At 35.4% G+C, this 24717-nt stretch overlaps 1 protein-coding gene across 4 annotated transcripts in view; it reads right to left on the minus strand.

Moving 5' to 3' along the window:
* TRMT11 (tRNA methyltransferase 11 homolog) overlaps window positions 1–24717 on the minus strand; it is a 68999-nt gene that overhangs the window by 21886 nt on the left and 22396 nt on the right. For 2 of the 4 annotated variants that reach the window (XM_069077459.1, XM_069077462.1), the window contains 7 exons: window positions 24599–24691; window positions 24272–24406; window positions 20882–21038; window positions 15343–15423; window positions 9945–10109; window positions 6836–6908; window positions 6563–6694 (listed from right to left, as the gene is read on the minus strand). In XM_069077459.1, coding sequence (XP_068933560.1) covers window positions 6563–6694; window positions 6836–6908; window positions 9945–10109; window positions 15343–15423; window positions 20882–21038; window positions 24272–24406; window positions 24599–24691 — 836 coding nt within the window. The remainder of the gene's footprint in view (window positions 1–6562; window positions 6695–6835; window positions 6909–9944; window positions 10110–15342; window positions 15424–20881; window positions 21039–24271; window positions 24407–24598; window positions 24692–24717) is intronic. The other 2 variants (XM_069077461.1, XM_069077460.1) reach the window with 2 other exon arrangements.

The following is a 24717-nucleotide window of genomic DNA, read 5'->3' on the forward strand; positions in this document are numbered from 1 at the left end:
TACAAACCCACCTGTCATTTCAGACATCAACAGACCCCAAGAAATGATTCTGGTCTTGAGTCTCTTTGTGTTGCCTATTAGCTACTGAGATACATACTCAGAATAATAAGATCAGTCTGGACAAGGGAGTCGGTGGTCTCATTAGCCATTATATCAGAAGCCAAGCAAAAATAACTTTCAATAACCTATCCCACTCTAAAAAATTCATTAATCTCAATGCATGTTGCCTCTAACATGTAATGGGCTTCCTATTATTCCAACAAAGGCAAATTCCATGCCACTGCTCTTTAAAACCTTGTTTATTATGATCATGATTATGAGAGGCATAATAGTAGCATAGCAAAAAGGGCAATGGAGCTGGGCTCAGAAGAGCTGAGTTTGATTCCCTCCCCCTCCTTCTGCTACACACTTATTAGCTATATGACTACAGGGTAATGAGTTATCTTTTCAGAGCCTAAGTTTCCATATCTGCAAAACAATAATACTTACATACCTGTTTCACAATGGATTGTTGTGGGGAAAGCACTTTGGAAATATTATAGCACCATATAAATTTAAGTGCACAAACTTGACAGCAAAAGAATTACAAGAATTCTAAAACAATTATTTCTAGTTCAGTTTGAAAAAATAAACTCCATTGGTGTTTGAGGTTGATGAAAAATGATTTTCATTACTTATAAGAACACATTATTACCTCTAATCATTAACATACATGTTATTTTTCTACAAATTATGATTATTTATAAAAGCAAGGAAACCCCCTAGAACACTGGAAGAACCCCAGGTATGAAAATCATAGCAGAGCATAGAAAAAAGTTGAACAGGTTAAAAAAGCACAGATATATGGCAGTTTCGACTGTTAGAGAGAATCCCCATATCCACAGGATGACAGACCCATCTCAGTATTAAATAAAGCTGGGCCAATGATAAAATACATAACCAGGGCTTTCACAAAGAAAACTCCCATTTCGGTTTCACCTTTTTTTTTTTCTCAAAAAGCTTTAATGCACTCAAGTCAATGACCAACCAAGATTCTACCATACCAGCTAAAGAATGCAGCCTGATCAGTACCTTTGTAAAGAAATGGACAAGCAGGCTTTGGTTAAATAAGAAATTGGAACTGATACAAAGTAAAGTGAAAAGGGTCCAAGAGTCAGTGCTTTAATTAGCATTCACTGGGTACCCAGAGATGTTCCCAAGGGTCTCTTGAATGAAGGTAACCCAAAAGAGTGGAAAGTAAAGAACACCAGCAGTAACAGAGGCACTAAGTGTCTCTGGATCTCTAGCGGTAGGATGTAAGCTCCTTGATGAAGAGGAAAATTTTTTTTGTTGCTTTTGGATCTGCTGAACATAGGCACTTAAATGTGTGTGGAGTTGAATAGCTGCAAACAAATGTATCTATGCCGGTCCAGCCTTTCCATTTAAAATTATTTTTGAATTGATGCATTTTGTTTTACATTACAAATACTTACAGATTTCTCCCACTTTGTGAGAGATCTCTTGTAGCAAAGTAAAAAGTTAAGTAAAATTAATGTGATGACTTTATCTGAAAGTACATAAAGCATTTCACATCTATAACATCCCCCTCATCTCTCTTTTTTTAATTAACTGAACTCCATTTTCTCTCCCTCTCATCCCTCACCCCATTAGGACAGGGGAAAAAAAATTCTCAAAACAAATATGCATCATTAAGCAAAACAAGGTCCCTCAACAGCTACATATGTATGTATATGTATCTATGTGTACATGTATATATATACACATATCTAATTATGTCTTTCAATGTTACTTCTCTATAAGAGACAGTATGTTCTATCTCTTACACAGTATATATGTGTACATATATATGTGTATATGTATATATATACTTATATCATATGTGTGTGTATACTTATATCATACATATAGTATGTTCTATCATTGGTCTTCTGGAATCATGTATTGACCATAATTCTTACAGCTTTCAAAAATATTTGTTTTTACGATATTGCCACTAGTGTGTAAAATGTTCTCCTAGTTCTACTCATTACATCCTTCATCAGTTTATAAAAGTCCTCAAAATGGTTCATTAAAAATTGAGAGAAGCCACAAAAGGATAGGGGAAAGGCGTAAGGATGAGAAGAAAAATGAGAGAGAAGAAAGGGAGTGAGGAAGAAAGAAATTGAGAAAGGGAAGAAAGAGAGCCAGAGAAGATGGAAGAAAGAAATGAAAATCATCAACACCATCAGAAAATAGCAGATTCTAAAAGCAGGAAAGATGAAAGCCAGGAACAAAGACAAGAAAAATTAAGAGAAGTAATAAGAGAGTAGCCTAGATGAGTAGTGCAGTCAATGGTAGTAATTAAAAGTAGTGACAGAAGCAATGAGCAGCACACATTCTGAACCTGGAGAAGGAAGCCTTCTAAGAAACAGAAGCTACCACAGCGCTGTAGTTGGCAAATGGCATCAATAAACACGTTAAAACTCTAGCTTTGAAGGTAAAAAAAAACAAACCCTATTTCATGTGCATCTGGAGAGAGAAGGGAATACCAGAGCAAATGATTTCTTGTACCTTATCAGCCCCTAAAGCTATAGAAAAGGAATATTAAATGGTATATAATTCAGCAGCTAGAGGTATGAATACACTGTATAAACAGTATAGTGACATATTAGGTCATTCAAGTCTTATCTCATACCATTTATGGATGCATCTTATAGCTAGAGTTACAGCACAGTATAATAACAAGGTTTATTTGGAGCCATCAAGAAAAAGCTAAATTATGTATGGTATATTTTGAGGATTATACATTATAGTTCATCTTACAAAATTTCTCTCAGCTACTTAAAGAAACTCAGGCATCCAGAATAATTCCCTGATAGTTTCAGACAGATAAGAATTTATTGGGGCAGCTAGGTGGTACAGTGAGTAAAAGCACTGGCCCAGAGTCAGGAGGATCCGAGTTCGGTTCCAGCCTCAGACACTTAACACCCACACAAAAAAACTAGCCATGTAACAAAAAAAATAATAATAATTTATAGTACTATTAATTAATAGTTTTCCCCAAAAAACAAATCCCTGAGAAATAAAATACAATATCCATTTTCCTCTGGAGAAAATACACACAAATATAAAATGTGAGCCCAAATATGTCTCCCTCTCTCTCTCTCTTTTTTCTTTTTGGAGAGGAGAAGACAGGGCAACTGGGGTTAAGTGACTTGCCCAAGGTCACAGAGCTAGTAAGTGTTAAGTGTCTGAGGCCAGATTTGAACTCAGGTCCTTCTGACTCCAGGGCCAGTGTTCTATCCAAGTATGTCTCTTAACAATAAAAAGTTTTAATCTGAAAAGTTCTGAGTTCTCTTGATAAACTAAAGTCACACTGTACAATATGCAGTAAGATTAATTTTTCTTTTAGCTAAAGTACTAAGTGCAATATATGTTAACTTAAGAAATCCTATACTGAGTCAGAGCAATCACCTATGCACCCTGATATTTTCTCTGAGAGAGGCACTAAGGATGTGGGTTGCTTTGTGTGATTTCACCCCCAAAGAATGTAAAATAATCCAAACATCCCCAGCACCCTTTAACTTCTCATGGTTCTATCATACAGAAATTTATCCAATCCCTGACAAAATTTTTATAATTTTTGCCTAGAGTATTCCTTTTTTTTTTTTTTAAAGCAATTGGGGTTAAGTAACTTGCTCAAGGTTACACGGCCAGTTATTTTTGTGTGGGTGCCGAGTATCTGAGGCCGGAACCAATCCCAGGTCTCCTGACAGTGGGGCCAGCGCTCTTACTCACCACTGCACCACCTGGCTACCCCAGAGTATTCCTTAAAGCTGTCTTTAGTTCTAGCTGTCATCCACTATCTCCTCCTTTACTCCAGTCTCTGATGAAGAGTAGCTCCTCTTCTCTCCAAGACCAAGCCATCTATAAGTACCCTTGATCTCATCCCTTCCTATCTTCTCCAGTAGATTTCCCCCATCATTATCCTGTCTCTCTCTAATCTTTAATCTCCATCTATATATTAATTCTTTCCTTGATGCCTATAAATATGTCTCTATTGTCTCTGTTAGCCATTTTCCCTTTCTCAAATGAAGTCTTGGAAAAAAGCCATTTGTACTGTTTCCCCACTTCTCCTCTCACTCTCTTCTAAATTCTCTTGAGTCTGGTCATCTGACCTCAGCACTCAACCGAAACTTTTCTCTCCAAAATTACTGGTTATTTTTTGATTGTGAAATCTAATGTTCTTTTCTTAACCCTCATTCTTTTTACCTTTCTGCAACATTTGACACTATTAACTATCCTCTCCTCCTTGATGCTCTGTCCTGGGCTCTCTACTCATTGCTTTCAACATCCTCTGACTTAGGGTTTTCATCAGCTCTGATGATGGTGATCTCTATTCTGAAGATTCTAAGATCCATACACTGAACCTTCATCTCTCTCTTGAGCTCCAGTCCCACATCATCAACAGCCCATTGAACATTTTGAACTGGATATCTGAAAGGAATCTCAAACTCAACATATTCAAAAGAGTACTTGTTACCTCTTCCCAAAAACTCACCCCTCCTATAATCTTCCTGTAACTGCTGAGGTACCACCATCTTTTTAGTCAATCAGGCTTGTAGCCTCACTGTCATCCTCATTTACTCCACAGAGACAAACCAGCTGCCTAATCTTCTCACTTCTCTCCCCACATTTCTCATACACACATTCTTCTCTCCACTTAGACCTCTACCACTCCAGCTCAGGCCCTTATCACTTTTGGACTGAACAAAACAATAGCCTCCATATTGGCCTACCTGTCTAAGTGTTTCCTCACTCCAATCCATCCAACATATAGCTGCCAAAGTGATTTTTCTAAAGTACAGGTTTGACCATTTCACTCCCCTACTCAAGAAACTCCAACAGCTCCTTGTTACCTGAAGGATCAAATACAAACTCCCATTTTGCATTTAAAGCTGTTCACAACCTGGCCCATTCCCACCTTTCCAGTCTTCTTTATACATTATTGCCCCTCCTGATTTCCTTCAAAACTCAACTCAAGCTCCATCTTTTGCTGAAGGCTGTTCCTGGATCCCTATTGCTAATGCCTCCTCCTATAAAGTATCTACTTTGTATATATCTTGTATGTGTCTATAGTCAGAATGTGAGCCCAAAAAGGGCCGATCTTCACTTTCATTTTTGTATCCCCTACATTTAGCACAGTACCTGGCATACAGCTGGAGACTTATAAATACTTGTTGATTACTTAATTTGTTAAGATTACTCTTTCAAATCCCAAGTTTTAGTATTCTGAAATTTTCTCCTTCTGCCCTCTTATCTTTCAGTTTTTTAGCCTGAATCCTACTTTTTTTGTTACTTCTTATATGAAAGCTCCTTCTTCCTTGGATTCCCTAACTTCTGATCCATTTCATCAGATGTAGCAAAAAGAAATTTAATTAGTGTTCTATAAACTCCTATGACTCTTATGCAAAGACTTTACTGTGGACTACAGCAAACATCTCTTAAAACTCTAATTTTTAAGTAATCTTAAAAAATAAGCTGAATAACAAAAATAAGTCAAAACAAAACAAAAACAAAGGATGCTCAGGATTTATAAAAGAAAATGAAACTTTACACAGTCAATACTATGACCATGTCACTAGTATCTTTAAAAAGTTAATATAAAGAAAGCTAATATAAAGAAATTAAAATACTAATTGACATATGTCAGAAAAAAGTATAAAGAAATAAATAAATATAACTTTTAGCTTAAAGTATTCTGAGTATGACAAAATATTACATGCTAACCAGGACTACCAAGAAAAAAATGTTAAAGAGTACTACTGGCTATGATTACAGGAAGAGTGGGCAATGAGAGTAACCCATCTATTGTAGCTTCTCCCTCAACAATAACGTTCAGTCTAACTGCTCACATTTGTCTGGCAATCTAAATTTCCTTACTTTATACCTATACATTGCCACAGTACTTTGTTTTATGCTCTAGAATCTTAATTATTTTTTTAGATTATTAATCTATTTTTAGAAAAAATAACAAGCTTTGTCTTAATAAGTAATTAATAGGGTAATTCTGTGGGCATCTCTTAAGGTTCCAGACCCTCTCCTCTTTGCTCTTTATATTTTATGACTTGGTGATCTCATCAACTCTGTGTATCCCTGCCCTGGTCTATGTATTTATTTTTTAATATTTTTTTTTTCTTTTCAAAAAGACCTCATGTGGGGATATAGCCTATATTCAGAACAATGTATGCAAATTGATTAGACAGACAGGATCCAAAAATAAAAATGTTTGAAGAGCCTAAAATTAAGAGAGAAGCTACAGTGTGTCATATGCTGCTAAGCTTTGCATAACAAAACATTCATTCAACAAATATTTATCAAGTCTAAATAAACCAAAGAGCTAGAGAGACAAGGGCCAAATAAACAAGACTGTGCTGTGTATAGAAACTAAAGACTTTCACTCCACTTGAAATACCAAGACTCTTACTCCTGACACAACTAAAATTAAGAAAAAAAAAGATACAAGATAATCTGAGAACACTATAAATAGAATTTAAAAGATAGTTTTCCAAAGGATACATACTCTGGTGTATACACTGGCAGCCAATAGACTAGTCTTCCACCAAGTACAAGAGTTTCTGAGGCAAAATTTAGAAGGTCTACAAACATATCACTCAGATGATAGTTGAAAGAAACAGGGATGTGGCTTTCTGGGCTAAACAAAAAATACCAAAATGATATGGTTAGTGAAATACTGTGAAGATTTTTTTAAAGATAAAGTTAAATAAAGGAAAGCAACAAGCATCCCAAAGAGCTTCAATTTTAATATGTACATAATTACCTAAAGTTTACTTACCATTTTTCTATTCCTTTTGGTATTTCTTTCTGTGAACCAGTTTTTCTAGTAGATTCTCTGATACCATAGGGAGCTAAGCAGAAAACACAGGGAACACTGACAGCCAGAATTCATCCTTATAATTTCAAAAAATATACCTACATCTAAATAATAATGTCTGGGCAATTTTTCTGCACTCTTTTTAGTATCAGTAATTCATTTAAGTGACTAATTTAAAAAAAATTTATTAAACCTCTGTTAAATAGAAGACACTGCTTCATATTCAGAAAACCAAGATTAAAAAGGCCTCTGAAGAAGCTTACATTTTATTGGGAGGTGGAGAAGGGGGGGGAGGAGAGCAAGGGTGGTATTATAGCATGGACATAACTAAATATAATAAAGCTAACAGAATAATTGTGGAAAAAGTGAGATCACTATAATGTTTTCCAAGAACATGTGAGAAAAAACATCTCAATAAGAAACTGAAGGAATGGAAAAAAACATAAAAGGTGGCCAATGAATAAAGACTTGATAGGTGCCATACTGAAAAGGCAAATCTGGTTCATTAACTATAACAGGGAAAAATACTACTACTTTCATAACATGAGAAAATCGATTTCTATCTCTAAACACGTATTAAGAATCTACTATATGCCAGGCAATGTACTAGCTTGGGGGAGGTGGAGGGCAAAAAGTAGAAGCAAAACCGATTCAGAGCTCAAGAAGTTTATATTCTATTGGGGGTAAACAACTTGCATATTAAATAAACACAAAATAAACAGAAGGAGGTGGGGGGAGAGGAAGCACTAACCACTGGAAGATCAGGAAGATACTTTTGCAGGAAGTAATGTTTGAGATAACCTTTGGAAGAAACTAGGAATTTTCAGAAATAGAAGTGAGGAAGGAATGCATTTCAGTAAAGGGAGACAGCATGTACAATGACATGGAGAAAGAAGGAGTAAAAGAAAAAGCATTCACTAAGGACTTACTATGTGCCAAGTGCAGTAATAAGTACTAGAAGATGGAGTGGTGTGTGTAAGGAATAGAAGCAAGGTCGTTTTGCCCTGCCTTAAGTAATATGTAATAAGGATGAGAAGGTAGATTGGAAACCGTTTAAGCGCCAACAGAGGAGCCTGTAATAGGAAGTATAATAGGGAGTAACTGGGGTTTCCCAAACAGGGAAGTGATATTCTAGGAACAGTGCTTTAGGACTATCACTCTGGCAGTTATATGGAAGACAGATTGGAGAGGCAAGGAGACTAACTGGAAGATTATAGAAACAGTCCAGGAAAAAGGTGATAAGGGTAGTAGGCAAGGTAAATGGAAAGAAGGGGATACATGTACAAAATGTCATGGAGGTAGAATCAACCAAACTTGGATATGTGAAAGTAGAGAGAGTGAAGAGTTGGAGATAACTAAGGGATTGCAAAGGTTGGGGGAAATGGAAGGATGGGGCTTCCCCGGAGAGAAACTGGAAAGTTTGGAAGACGTTGGGTTTGGATGGTGGGAAAGGTAACGAATTCTTTTTTGAACATGTTGATAGGTAGCTAAGTAGTACAGAGTACTAAACTTGGAGACAGGAAGTTCAAATCCTACCTCAGAACCTTATTAGCTATGTGACCATGAGCAAATCACCTCTGTGAGCCTCAGCTTCCTCATATGGAAAATGGGAACCTGCCTCCTAGTGCTGTTGTGAAAATCAAATGAAATATCTGTAAAATGCTTAATACAGTGCCTGACACACAGTAAATATTTAATAAATGTTTATTTCCCTCCTTCATACATCAAAGGACTTTTGTGAAGACCAAGTGAGATAACATATTTAAAGTACTTTGCAAACCTTAAGGTACCATTTAAGTGCTGGCTAGTACATAAATGCTAGTTATTAGTGAGATACTTATGGGTTAGGCAGTTCAAAATGTCCACTAAGCAATGGGTGATGCAGGATTAGAATGCAAGAAAGAGGCTAGGAGGAAAGCAAGATCAAGGAAAAAAGTCCATCAGCATCTATGGCATAATGGAAAGAAAACTAAGTTAGGAGAGGTGGGTTCTTTTCCTGGTTCTGCTACTTATTGGATATTCTTAAGAAAGTCACTTAAATTTACTCAGCTTCTTTTTCATCTATAAAATAGAGTTAATAATATAAGCTCTAACAACTTCGCAGGATTATTATGAAGATCAAAGTAGGAAAAAGAAATAAATTGCTCTATAACAACAATAAACATTTATTATGTTCTTCTATGTTCCAAGCACTCTGCTTTGTGCTAAGCATACAAAGATAAAAACAAAACAAAAAAATTCTTCAACTTCAAGAAACTTGTTGCCAAATAGAGGACACCGCATATAAATAGATAAGTAAATACACAGGAGAACAAAGGTAACAGCAAAAGTTCCCCAAAAGAGGTATGTCAGATAAAGTAAGTAATTTTTTTTTTACCTTTCAAATATTTATTCTCTTACATATCAATCTCTTGGAGGGTTTTCCCCATTTTGTTTATTTCTTTTCTTTTTTGTTTTAATAGAACACTTATTGCTATTTGTTTTCACATAGCCTACATTTCCCCTATATCTTTCTCCCTCTGCCTAGGATTATTACTATCACTAATGGTAGTATTATCAAATTATCTCAGATCTATGAGAACTCCGTTTTCCTCTAACTGCATAGCATAAGATATCCTGTGAACCTTCCTCAGGTAGCAATAAGTGCTATAGAAATACAAAGACTTCTATTTAGACAAACATGCAATATTTACATGTTGTCTTATTAAAAATCTCAGATTATAAATCTAAATGAACTAAACATCTTGCCTCTAGTTTTTTCTTGAGACAACTGAATTATCACATCCATGAAAACAAGTGCATATGTACATACGTAGAGCCAAAAAGAAATTAGACTAAGGGAAATTAAGAAATTAGAAACTAAACCATGAATCATGCTGTTAAATTCTCTAATCCTCTTCAATCAACTACTTGTGCTACTTCCCTAATTTTTTCCCTTACTACTAAATGAAGAAGCGTCATAGAAATATCAATGGTTAGTTGTATACCCTGGTAAATGTTTTCCCCAATACATAAAACTACTTTGCATAATTCTAATTGTATACCTACTATGGTATAGAAAGATACTTACGATCAGTGATAATTGCATCAAAAAACAATCCCTTCCTCCAGGAAGGCTTAGATGCATCTGCAACGAGGACATCAAGATAATATTTCTCTAAGCCATACTGGCGAAGATTTGCCTTAATATTTTCGTCTGGGCCTCTCCATTTCTGATTTTTCCTACTAGCCTTTCCTAATGAGTAAAAGGAATGGGAGGAGAGAGAATATCATGCATGACATATCAGTATTAGCCAAATCATTCTTATTCCTTATCATGTAACTCGCAGCACTTTTAATTCTTTGTTCCTCAAAGAAAAGCTATTGATAATTTCATTTACATTTTATTTATCTAAGTCAACAGTCACTTTTGTTCACCTTATTATGAAACTACTTCAGTACAATAAGATACATCATACACTGAGCTCTTGCAATGATTGTATCCTTAGGCAACAAAATACAGGGTCTATTTTCATGCAAAACTGCCTTCCTACATACTTTTCATGCATTAGAAACTAAATCACCTTGGAAAAAGAATAAAACAGGCCAACCTTTAAAATGAATTCTACCCTTTAACACAGTACCCTACAAAATGAAAAAAAAAATTTAAAGAATTTTTGGGATATTTTCCCTAAAGGAAATCTACCTACTATGTGCAAGAATCAGAAGATAATAATTCACCTGAACACTTTATTCTATAATTTCATTAGCATGATATCCTCTCCACCAACACTACAACTGTGGCATATGGGTATCCCCTCCACCAATTACTACTGTGATACAGTAGTCAGTCTTCAAGAGTTGTGGGCTCTTTTTGCAGTAACAAAGAACTGGGAACCAAGCAGATGACTATCAACTCAGGAAGGGCTGAACAAATCATGACATATGAATGTAATGGCATACCATTGTGACATTAGAAAAGATGAAAGGGCTACGTCAGAGAAACCTGGCAGGACTTCTATGACCTGATGCAGAACAAAGTGAGCAGAACCAGGAGAACAACTTAGACAATAACTATAACATTTTAAAGCCAAACAATTTGAAAAACTTAAGAACTCTGATTAATGGAATGACCAACAACAATTCCAGAGGACCACTGATGAACAGTGGTACCCATATCGACAGAACACTGATAAACTTAAAATGCAGAATAAAATATACATTTCTTGAAATAGCCAACTGAATGACCACCTCAAATACCTACAAAAAATGATTCTAAACAAATTTTAGGGCTGCAGAACCCAAAAAGTGATAGAGAGAAACAAATCTCTCACTGAAGACGGCCTGGCAGGTGGACAGGAAGGATTCATCGCAGCTGCTGGGAGCAGAGCCCAGCCCCATGTAAGCCTGAAGTTTTAGCCTCAGGGCAGCCCAACCCATGGGCTAGAGGGAGGTTGGAAGAGTAGATCACCAGCAGCTGTAGCGGTTTCCAGAATTATCAATCCATAAATGCCAAAGACAAAGTGAGAGGGCAGTGTAGACTTTGGGAACAGGGAGTCCGGAAGTGCAGTCCGGCCTCTGCCACCTGAAGGAGAAGTGGTGGCCTCCGCGTGGCTGCTTCAGAGCTCCTGGCCTGCAGATCGTAGGGAGACCAACCAACCATTCTGAGGGGTAATTGCTCTTGCTTTAACCTGCTTGGATCTGAATTGCTATCTAGAGTGGAGATCCAGGGGTGTGTGACTAGTGAGCCAGAATGTGTGGAGGCTTCAAAGAGGGCAGCCAACTAATAGCTCCAGCACCTGAGAAAACCCCAGCAATCTGGAACAAAGCTCTCCTCTCTGAAAGCAGAGTTCTACAGCGGCAAAAAGCTCACAAGTCAAGTAACATGAGCAAGCAAAGGAAGCAAAGCAAGCACAGTAATACAACTTTGGATTCCTTTTCTGGGAACAAAAAGGATCAAAGCACTAAATGGCAGGAAGACAACAAAGTCAGAACTCCTGCATCAAAAGCTTCCAAGAAAAATATGAATTAGTTACAGGCCACAGAGGAGCTTAAGAAGGATTTTGAAAACCAAATAAGAGAAATGGAGGAAAAATTGGAAAGAGAAATGAGGATGATGCAAAAAAAAAAGATGAAAAGAGAGTCAACAACCTGACTGAAGAAAAGAACACCTTAAAAAATAGATTAACTCAAATGGCAAAAGAGGTTCAAAAGGCCAATGAGAAGAAGAATGTCTTAAAAAGCCGAATTTGCCTGATGGAAAAAGAATCTCAAAAGCTCACTGAAGAGAATCATTCCTTCATAATTAGACTAGAGCAAATGGAAGCTGGTGACTTTATCAGAAATCAAGATACTATTAAACAGATCCAAACAAATGAAATAATAGAAGGCAATGTGAAATATCTCATTGGAAAAACCACTGACCTGGAAAATAGATCCAGGAGAGATCATTTAAAAATTATTGGACTACCAGAAAGCCATGATCAAAAAAAAGAACCTAGAAATCATCCTTCAAGAAATTCTCAAGGAAAACTGCCCTGCTGTTTTAGAAACAGAGGGCAAAATAGAGATTGAAAGAATCCACCGATCACCTCCTGAAAAAGATCCCAAAACGAAAACTCCTAGGAATATTACAGTCAGGTCCTGGAGTTCCCAGATCAAGGAGAACATATTACAAGCAGCCAAGAAGAAACAATTTGAATATTGTGGAAACACAATCAGGGTAACACAGGACCTGGCAGCTTCTACACTGAGGGACTGAAGGGCCTGGAATATGATATTCCGGAGGTCAAAGGAGCTGGGATTAAAACCAAGAATCATCTACCTAGCAAAACTAAGTATCATGTTTCAGGGGAAAATATGGTCATTCAATGAAATAGAGGACTTTCAAGCATTCTTGATGAAAAAACCAGAGTTGAATAGAAAATTTGACATACAGATACAAGAAGCAAGAGAAGCATGAGAAGGTAAACAGGGAAAAGAAATCATAAGGAACTTATCAAAATTGAACTATTTACATTCCTACATGGAAAAACGATAATTGTAACTCATGAAACTTTTCTCAGTATGAGAATAGTTGAAGAGAATATAAATTGTATATGTATACATAATATATATGTCTATATAGGAGGGTATATGAATACATATGTAAGTGTGTGTATATATGTGTACAGGTATACATAGACATAGACAATTGAATAAGAAGGGATGATATTTAAAAGGTGAAATTGAAAGGTTAAAGAGGAATATAATGAGAGGAGATGGGGAGAGACAAAATGGGGCAAATTATATAGAAGAGGTAAGGGAAAACTGTTACAATGTAGGGGAAGAACAGGAAGGCAAAAGGGAATGAGTCAACCTTACTCTCATTGAATTTGGCTTAGGGAGGGAATGACATACACACTAAATAGGGTACCTCATCCTACAGGAGAGTAGGGGGAAAGGGGAAGAGAGAGAGAGGATGATGGAGGGGAGGGCAGGTTGGGGAGAAGGGATGTTAGAAGCACACTTTTTTTTTTTCCTTTTTGGAGGGCAATTAGGTTTAAGTAACTTGCCCAAGGTTACACGGCTAGTTTGTGTGTGTGTGTGTGTGTGTGTGTGTGTGTGTGTGTGTGTGTTCAGTGTCTGAGGCCAGAACCAAACTCAGGTCCTCCTGACTCTGGGGCTGGCGCTTTACTCACTGCGCCACCTAGCCATCCCTAGAAGCACACACTTTTGAAAAGGGAGAGGGTCAAAGTAGAGAATAGAACAAGTAGGGGGTGGTGCCGATAGGATGGAGGGAAATATAGTCAGTCTTTCACAATATATCCACTATGGAAATGTTTTGCACAGCTATATGTACAACCTATATTGAATTGCCTATCTTCCCAGTAAGGGTGGATGATGAGGGAGGAAGGGAAAGAATCTGAAATTCAAAGTTTTAAAATCAAATGTTTAAAAAAATTATATATATATGTAATTTTATATATGTATTTATATATATAATATATTATATATATATATACATATTTTTTTTTTTTTACATGTGACTGGGAAATAAGATATACAGGCAGTGGGGTATAGAGATCCATCTTGCCCTACTGGAAAGTCGGAAGGTGGATGGGGAAGGATATAGGGCAGAGCAGATTGGGGGAAGGGATATACAGTGGGATCACTGTTTTGGGGTGGTGGGTAGGGGAAAAACGAGGAGAAAATTTGTAACTCAAAATCTTATGGAAATGAATGATGTAAACTAAAAATAAACATAAATTTTAATTTAAAAAAAGAACAGCAAAATAAAATAAAATCCTACCTTCTACAAAGAAAAAAATTTAAAAAAAGAAATAGCCAATGTGAGAATCTATTTGTTTAACGATGTATTTGTTAAATGATTTTTCCTTTTTTTCCCAATGTGGAGAGAGGTAGTGAGAAAAAAGAGGAAATGAATACTTGTTAATTGGAAAATTAAATTAAATTAAAATTACAACTAAAAAAAAACTTTTGCAATAGACAAAAAACTTATTACTCTAAGAAAAACCTAGTGATTAGCCTCTCTGAACTTAGCAGAACTAATCTTCAGACAAAAGATATGCTGTCTTTCACCAAGTCTATATTCAGTGGCACTTTACCCCAAATTTTTCTAACAACTATATCATTTCTATTATTAGTAACATATAAACATAAATATGACAATGATATAATAAGCTTCATTTGCCCATTTTAAATGTTACAAAATCTTTTCTATTCAACAAAGAAAAAAAGACAAGTTATCAAGTAGGGACATTTAACTTTGGCTTATTCTAATAAGAGAAAAGGAAGCAGCATAAGAAAATCTCATCCCATACATTATACGTAAAGCTAACTGGCTACCATCCTCTATAATAGACTCCCATTTCTTCATATAATAAAGTAAATCACAAAGAATACCTCTGTCCTAGGAAGTGGTTCATGGAATAGCTTGTTTCTCCTTGCAAATTGTTGGGGAAACAAAACAAAAAACAAAGACAAAATAGTGCTACAACTCATTCTGTCAAATTTACCCTACTGAACAGTTCCTTAAGGCTAGTCCTACATTTAGCACCTCAATAGAGCAATTTTGGCTTCATTGTGGGAAATGCTTTAATCAACAGCTGCCAACTTTTGACTAATAGTACTAAATATGCCATAGCAAGATTTATAATATTGCCTCCAATCTGTCACGTGAAAGAAAGCTATGAAGGTCACCCAGGAAAGATGAGTTATTGTCATCATATTCATTCATATATGTCATCCCTCTCATGTGCATCTGAAAGAAAAAAATTAGGAAGGCTGGGAAATGAGAGAAGGTAAGAAGAAGGAAAAAAAATGTTTTTCTTGTCTTGGAGTACCCATCACTTACTTTGGCACTTAGTCATCTAAAGATGACTATATCACAATAATACCAAGAAATTTCTTTAACATTCTATTATCTAGAAAAAGAAACTTTTAATATAATAGTAAAGCATATTAAACGATTTAGAACCACAACTTACCCAATCCATGAACTGTATTATAATCTATGTCCGTTCCACATACATAGGCCCCAAAATGAGCAGAGGGTATCAAGAGGCCACCTGAAAATTAAAGAGATTATAACAGTGCATGACTAATTAGGAAGAAAGCTGCCTATTTTCCCCTTCCTCCTTTTCACTTAAGTTCCAGAAAGCCTTAAAATATAGCTGTATGAAAGGTATAATGGATTTATTAATCCTTGCTAGTAAATTAATCTGAGCTCATCAGAAAGTAAGGTATGAATTAGTGTGTTATTATCATTACTGAAAAGTATTGCTGTTATGCAATTACTTCAACAACTTTTCTACTATCTCCATTCTATTCAAAGGGGCCCCTACAGACATATCCCGCTCATTTCTGAAAAGTTAGCTCATAGAGTTTGCTTCACAACCACAGTTGGCATCCCGCCCCCACATAAAAAAGGAATAACTTCTGACATTTGGGCTTAATTCTCAATGAAGTCACAAAACTATAAATAAATATCAGAGGGCAGAATTTATGCCACTCACGTGCCAACCCCTACCAAAACAAAAAGAAACATGTTAGGACAAGTTATAGCTTCTCAAGTAGATAGCTATGCAATTTTCCTTCATATTTTAAAATAATTCCATTTTTCAAAGTTAAATATCAGCATAAAAAAGAAAAAGAAACACAATAAATTATCTGAAATTTTATTTATGTCATATCCCAAAGCAGAGTAATCTGTCAAACTACACATTTGCCTGGTCTATCTAAATTTGATTTAGGCTATAAAATATACACTGGCTTAGAAAAGAAAAGATATGTATCTTCAGCCCCAGAGCCTTCCCAAATGTGATGTCTCAAGATAAAATGGGTAGTAACTCCAGAGAGTCAATTACTCTCTCCAGAGTCAAAAACATTACACCTGTATTATGTGTATGTATATACACACACACAATACACACAGAGTGTTGTCCTTTAAACACTACTTAGAATATAGTATTATAGGATTCGTATAAAAATACTTTAAAAGAGCAAACAATATTACCACTAAAGAGTCATGAAAGTAAAGGACGAAGAGAAAATAAGTGCCAAAAGCAATCTGAAAACTAAATCCAAAGTTCATTCATCATGAAAAAAAAGATAAGGGGATAAAGCCCTGATTAACCTAGTCAAAAAAACAGAATAGTTCCAGTAATATTTATGAAATGTGAGGATAAAATATGTCATGCTGGATGACTTGTCATATTCACACTATGAATTGAATTACCAAAATTCTGCCCAAGGACATAGATACTCACCTACGAGAACTAGTTGCCAAGGGAAAAAGAAAAACTTCCCTGTACTTTCTTAAATACAACCTTATCTACTTGGCTACAATGAGTTTTGAGGAGACAAGACACACTTTATAGTAGAGTACACAGCTAAAAGGAGATGAATAATCAGTTTCTTTCTACTTTTTAGGTTCTTTAAAAAAATTAGCTGTCTCACTGACTTAGTTGTTGGACAATTACTGGTAGCAGGCCACTAAGGTTGAAGTACATTTAGGTATTCCAAAATTGAGGGTGTATAAGGTTTCCACATCAAGAGAACATGACAAGATTCAACTGCTTCTTGCTCTCCTTGCAGAGCCTGGGATGCCTTGGCTTCACACTATTTAGCAGGAACATTTTCAAACAAAGGGAAAATCTTATACAGAGAATTTTAATTTAAAAAACACTACTAAATATGCTATCCAAGTATAGCCTGGTTATAACTGATGAATAAAAGCTTTCCATTTCTGAAGATTCAGATATCAATCATAACATGGAAATGAATAACTGGACTTTGGTTTATATGTAAGAAAAGAGGTAAAATAAAAAAGAAAGGAAAAGAAAGGTAGAATCTAATCAGTTAATTATGGCATTTAAAACATACATACATGATATGAAATGCCATGCATAATTAAATCTATTAATCAACATTAGTCTGAAGCAACATCAGCAGAATGACATGGATAATACTAATACATAACCAGACCAGTTAGCTCAATAAACGTCCACACCTTTCAATTCTTTCATGAAAATTAGTCCTTTCTTCATAGAATTTACAGTTAGAATTATACCAAATTTGAATTTTGCCAACTTGGAATTTTAATTCCAATTCCATTTAACAGAAACTAAGCAATGGGACAAGGCCAAGTGAAGTTGAGGTCACAAGAGTTTAAAATGAGAGTTTCCCACTCTGGGTGCTATGAGTCTCATCCTGAATAGTGAGAAAAGTCAAGGGAATATAACTCAGGGTGGCTAGGTTGCACAGTGAGTAGAGCACGGGCCCTGGAGTCAGGAGGACCTGAGTTCAAATCCGGCCTCAGACACTTAACACTTACTAGCCATGTGACCTTAGGCAAGTCACTTAACTCCAATTGTCCTACCTTCCCCTCTCCAAAAAGCAAAAACAAACAAACAAAACAAAAGAATATGACTTAGCACTCATTGCCCACTTAGAATAAATACTATTCAAAGATATCTCTGGGTATCTCCCAAAGGTATCTTTTGGGTATCTCTTTGGGTATTAAGGGTATCTCCCATGACTTCACAGCACTAACCCCTGCAGCTCTCTCCAGTATAAGTGTAGCTACAAACAGAGAATTAGGGTTTTCCAAACCGAAACCTTTATTTCCTTACCCTACCTTCTGCTCTATTTTCACATAGAAAGAATAACTATAGTAATAAATAATCCCAAGCAAACTTCTAGAAATTAATCACAGAAATGTTCAATTGTATTTTAACAGAAACTGGGTACATAATAAATTTGTTCATTATAACCCTACTGCATCTTGCATCTGTAATCAGTAATAATAATAATAATGAAAGCTCAAGATTTGCTAAGTGCTTTACTAATATTGTCTCAATTTTATCCTCACAAGCCTAGGGGGGAAGGTGCTATTATTGTCCCCACTTTACACGTGAGGAAACTGCCCAGGATCATACACCTAATAGTTCTTCAGGCCAAATTTGAACTCAAGTCTTCCTGACTCCAGGTTGAACACTGTATCGAGTAGGCTCTATCCACTTCTAAGATCTTGACTAATAATGACTCAAAACCAATATTATCTCTCACCCATTTGGTAGAAAGGATAAGAGTATGAATAATATAATTTATGTAAAGATATATACAGCTAGTGAAAGTGCAAATAAATCATAAATCTACATTTATAACATAATTCACAAAACAAAAAAAAAACAAGTAAATATCGTGAGTGAAAATTTACTCTAAGCACATAGCAGACATTAAAAAATTACTTTACTGATTAAGCTTCCACTAAATTTTGTTCTCTGGATGTGCTTGGGATATTAGAATAATATTTCCAATTAATAGTTATTAAAAGTAATTATTTCATTCCTTAAATAAAAGGATATATGCATGTTTTTAAAATCCTGAAAAATCTGCTTGTTGAAAAATAGAGGAAAATAGTTTTTTACACAGCTCATAATGTCATTCTAGAAAACAGTAGCAGACTGTCTAAAAGAACAAGGAAAGTTATTCAAATGAAAAAAGATTAAATCTCTCTTCTTCCAGTTTCCTAGAAGTTTTTAACCTATTACTCTATAACCTTGAGAAAAACATAGCCGTGAGTAGAGGCAAGATGCTGAGCCTTTAGAAAACCAAGTTCATTTCAATTCTGCTTTTCTATAAATAAGCATTTTTAAAATTAAATGTTGGAAACAAAATAAATGTCAAACAAAAAAGAACCACAGCTAGAGGAGGTTGGAGCAGTGAGGATAGGAAAAAATAATGCCAAATCTATAATCTAACTTTGAGGAAAATGTGACTTCAGAGGCAGGACCATTTCATTTTTCCAATCCTTAATGCCATCTACAAGAAGGCAATAAACTCAGTAATGAACAGGTTATGCTTAAGAATTGTTCCCAAAGAAAAATGAAACAAACTCATTTAACTATCACTGAACTAAAACAAGAAAAAATTCTAAAGCTATGCCTAAATTGTAAACAGACTAGTTATATAAAAACTGATCTGTGCAGCAACCACTTGGTTTAACTGCTCATCTCTCTTGCTGATGTCATGGTCCTCTTCAAGAATGAAGGACAAACCACACAACAACCACAACCTTCCACTACTAAGTCTAGGAGAATGACTGTTAAAACAGCCAAGAGACTTTTTCCTATCAATCTTAACACCTCAAAACAACTTCAACACGCAAGTCTACTCCCATCCACAATAGTAAAAGCAAGTGAGAATTTTTATTGCTAGAGAAATTAGTATTTTGTTTATCTATTTTAACTTGTGTAGCCAATAGAAAGGATTTTTTACTATAATACCTGGAAGAATAAGGTTTTCCCCTATGTCTGTTTTAATTTAAAACTAAGTTAATGAGACTTAAAAAAAAAAAGCAACAGACTATGACACTATATACCTGTATTCTCCAAGAATTCCTCCCACTCCATAAAGCATTATAAAATTCCCAAGATAGGTACTAAATAGTGATGAGGATAATGATCAGTAAGGAAAGATATGGGATCATAAGGGTAAGGAAAAAATGTATTAGCAATATGGTAGGAATGCATTATCTGTATAAAGGATAGAAAAGATGGGGGTGTTGGTTAATTGAGTGGGAAGGATATGAATTAGTTGGCTAATTCATTAATATAAACATATAAAATATTCCTTAAATTATGTATCTGTAGCTCTTTATGTCATTTTATTCTCATATACTAAAAGGCAGCTTAGTGTACTGAGACCTGGGTTTAAGTTGTAATTCTGACACATACTATTTATGTGATGACAGTGCCATCAGAATGGCCAGAAATTTTACTTGAAGGAACTCTGAAAGGGCTGTAATAATGAGAAATTGATATCTGGAATTTTCCCTAACAGCAGCCTGGTATCTTTTCCTCATTACCACAATTCTTATGGAGCTCATGATGATGAAATTTCTGGCCATTCAGATAATGACCAGGGGCCCCAATTCCATAATAACTGAGCAATGGCACTGTGGTCACAGACAGTCTTTTCTCCAAATTTTATTCCATCAGTCTCTACCTTTATAGTTTACTTTCCTACTAACTCAATAGTAAACAATATCTATTCTTTAAACTAATCACTTAATTATCCCTTTGTGAGGTGATTATAATTAGTTGTCTGATCAGCGCATGCAAATCTTTCTTTCTGAAATCTTCCTTGAAGCTCAAAATATTATCATGTTTCACAACACTTTGGTCTTTCAAATTTAACTGTAGTATTATAATGTGTGAGCTAAAAGCTCCCCCTACTGGTTCGTCCCACATTACAAAGGATTAAAAAAGAAAAACATATTCTCTTTACTTTTTAAGAAATTACTACTTTAAAATTATTTTAAATCTTGGACTTCACAATTTCGTTTTTGTAGTTTTCATTTTCATATATGTTTCTATTCAAATGACAAATGAAACTCTCCAAAAATTCAACTTTCTAAAAATATGTTTAACTTGGTCTCATCTAAAAAAAATCTTTGATAATTTATATTGTCAATATAATCAATCAAAATAATAGTTTTATAAAATAATGAAATGAAAATACCTGTTCCAACAAATGGATCAAAGACAATGTCATTTTCTTTCACTTTCCCATGATTAGCCATGATGAATGATAACCCAGCATCCATGCTTGTGTTTCCAATAAAATGTCTCTTTTTTACACTGTATGACTCAATAAGCTCCCTCTGTCCATCTGCAATCTGTATCAAAAAATATTTTAAATTAATATGAAGACCAGCAAAAGACTGCTTAAGATAGACAATCCTGGTAAAATCCTCATGCAAAACATCTTGATGCTGATCAAAAAATGAATTTCCTAAGTACAAGGGAAGGCATAACTTTGCCTTCAATAAACAGCAGTTTACTGCAAAAGATCTGAGGGTTATAATGGCTCGCTGGCTAGCTCCATATGATTCAGGATTTTGATTGACAGAAAAAACTAATGCAGTCTTTGGCTACATTAAAAGAGGAAAAGCTCACACAAACAAAGAAGTTATAGTACCTTTGTAATATGCCATGATCAGACACATCTGAAGTATTAGCTACAGGGGATGGTGAAAGGCCTTACAGCCATGTCATATAAGGATCAGTTAAAGGAATTGGCGATGTTTAGCCAGAAGAAAAGAATCAGTAGGACATAACAGCAGTTTTCAAGTATTGGAATGACTGGCCTGTAGAAAAGTGATTAGGCTTATTTTATGTGGTCCCAGGGACCAAGGGTAAGAGCAATTGGTAGAAGCTTTGAAGAAGCAAATTTAGATTTGATATCAGGAAAAATTTCTTAACACTAAAAGTTGCTCCCTTTTTTTGTGGTGGCAAAGAAACGGAATGTGAGGGGATGCCCATCAACTGGGGAATGGCTGAACAAGTCATGATATATAAATATAATGGAATACTATTATGTGCTAAGAAATGATGAGTAGGTAGATTTCAAAAAAACTTAGGTGAACGGATGTTGAGTGAAGGAAGCAGAACCAGGAGAACATTGTACACAGAAACAACATTGTACGTTGATCAACTATGATAGACTTAGGTTTTCTCAGCAATACAATGACCCAAGACAATTCTAAGACTCATGATGGAAAATGCTATCCACAACCAGAGAAAGAACTGATGGAGTCCAAATGCAGATCAAAGCATACTATTTTTACTTATCTTTGGTCTGGGTTATTTTTTTTTCCTTCTGTTTCTTTTACAACATGACTAATGTGGAAATAAGTTCTACATGATTGTACAGGTATAACCTATATGAGATTGTTTGCTGCCTCGGGGAGGAGAGAGGAGAGAAAAGGAGGGAGAAAAATCTGGAACTCAAAGTCTTTTAAAAAACGAATGCTGAAAATTGACTTTACATGTAATTGGAAAAAATAAAATACTATTAAACAATAAAAGTTGCTTAAAGGCAGAATGGACTGCCCCAGGGTACCTCATTGGACTGGCTGGCCTCTCATCAGGTATGGTAAACTGTGGATTCCTTTCTGGTATATGTTGGACAAGATGTCTCCTAAGGTCTTTCCCAACTCTAACAATTCTGTGATTCCAAGAGTCAGATTCTCTCCAATTCCCACTGTTTTAATCTTTCCTTTTAGTATAGGTAATAGAGGTGATTACAAAAAAATTCCTCACATGACATCTTTACATGCCTCTGATTCCCAAAACAAAGTCAGACGAGTTTGGATTAGAATCAGTATCAATATCAATATCAAAAGTATATTATCCAACTGTAAAATTATTCAGTTAACACTTGCTATGGAATCCTTCTCATTCATTAGTGATATTAGAATAAATTGTTCTCTAATAACAATCACTGCATTTTGGATGGGAGACATAAGAAGACATAGTATAAAGAGAGATAAAGAGCACTGGATTTAAGATTTCTATACTCAATTAATAGTTATGTGACCCTCAGCAAGTCACTTTACCTTTATTGACCTCAGGTTTCTCATCTGCAAAATAGTGATAATTTTACTTGCACTATCTATTTCACAACATTATTGTAAGGAAAATACTTTGTAAACTATAAAGCATTTTATAAATCTGAACTATTATTATGGAAAGTCAATAAAGAGGTCTCTATAATTGACACAAGAATTCTATCTTTTTATCACTTCTGTAGAAATGAAGTATGATAACGTTTTTCTTCATGCTTTGTCCTAATTGTTTCTGAGGCACAATTCACAATTGTGTCTGGGGCACAGACAACACAATTCTAACAGTACCATCCAGTTCTGTTTATATTCAGGTACCTGACCACTGCCCTCTGTCCCAATAGGTTACTCTATTTCTTCTCTGAGTCATGGAAAGAGGAACTTGTCTTGACTTTGTCCTATATATACCTGGATGCTTATCAGAGGCTGGGGCCTAATTAAAATTCTATCTTCATTCAAGTAAAAATTCTAGACTCTTCTGTACCTTGGGCCTCAAAGGAATAAGACAACCTACAGAAAGGGCCAGCATCCACTGTTCAGGGTTTTGGATAGAGGAGCTTACCCACAGTAACTGAAGTAAGTTGGTTTGTCAGATCAAAACAGGTGTTTTATATGGATTGCTCATTTGGAACTTGAAGTAAATTCCAGGTTTCCCTCAGTCCAGGTCGAGAAAAGGGGAAACTCTTCCCACAGAATTCACAGGATACAGATTGATCCTATGGATGGCCTACTGTCAAAGAGGCTTATTACAAGCCTCTAGCTCATTGTCTCCATGCCAGAGTAAAACTCAAGGGAAAAATCTTTAAAAGGAAAAAAAAAGTGTAGTGGTGCATACCCATATTCTTTGCACCTGGGGATGCTAAGGCTGATGGACAGTTTGAGTTCAGGTGTCCTGAGATGCAGAACAACTAAAGCTGATCAAAGGTCTGCATGAAGTCCCCCATCAATTCAGTAAGCCCCAGAAAGCAAAGGACCACAAAGCTGCCTAAAGAGGTGTGAATCAGCCAGCTTCCAGGTCAATAAGTGCTGGGATGGGGCCCAAGAGTAGCTGCTATACTTCCAGTTTGAGTGACAAACAGAAAAAAAAGGAAAAAAATATTTTCTGGAACAATACTTCTTCCTGTTTACTACTTCTAAGTCTGAATCTCCACCTCCCCCTACTTACTGTTTATACCAGAAAGAGTGTGGACAACATCATTCAATTTTCTAGCTGTAACAGTTTAGTTCTTTTAAGCTTTTAATAAAAAGGAATCAAACTGGTAGTGCTATTTTTTTTCCTAAAGATAAATAGAAATGGGGGCGGCTAGGTGGCGCAGTGAATAGAACACTGGCCCTGAAGTCAGGGGCATCTGAGTTCAAATCCAGCCTCAGACATGTAACACTTACTAGCCATGTGACCTTGGGCAGGTCACTTAACCCCAACTGCCCTGCCCTCCCCCCTCCAAAAAAATAACCCAACATAAAACCAAAGATAAATCAAAATGTAAAGAAGTAATGCTATTTACCCATCTACCAAAATAAATATTAAGTGGTTTCTCTGGGATATGGTTTGGATCCAAGCCATAATCTTCCAGGATAGAAAATACATGCTGCGGATCTTTTAAATTCACCTTTCCTTTAAACGGCAGAAATTCAAGTGCCTAAAAGAAAAAAATTAATAATTTTAACATCCTAGTAAATAAATTTAAATTTTCTTATAATTTATTATACACTTTATAACATTGTTATGTAACATTAATAACAAAATTTTAAAAGACTGAAATAAAATTACATTAAAATATTCAATAATTGTTCTGCTGAGTTAAAATTACATAATTTTTAAGTCTACTTACATCTATTCTCTTGATTTTTTCTTCTTGTGTTAATGTTTTATTAAATGTGTGAATCTTTATTTTATATGTAGTATCTGAATGTAGAAATGGAGCCTAAAATAAAACATAATTTTCTTTTA

The sequence above is a fragment of the Petaurus breviceps genome, unplaced genomic scaffold (assembly GCF_028583685.1).
Source record: "Petaurus breviceps papuanus isolate PSGF00001 unplaced genomic scaffold, PetGlider_PUasm1.0 90977, whole genome shotgun sequence".
NCBI lineage: Eukaryota > Metazoa > Chordata > Mammalia > Diprotodontia > Petauridae > Petaurus > Petaurus breviceps.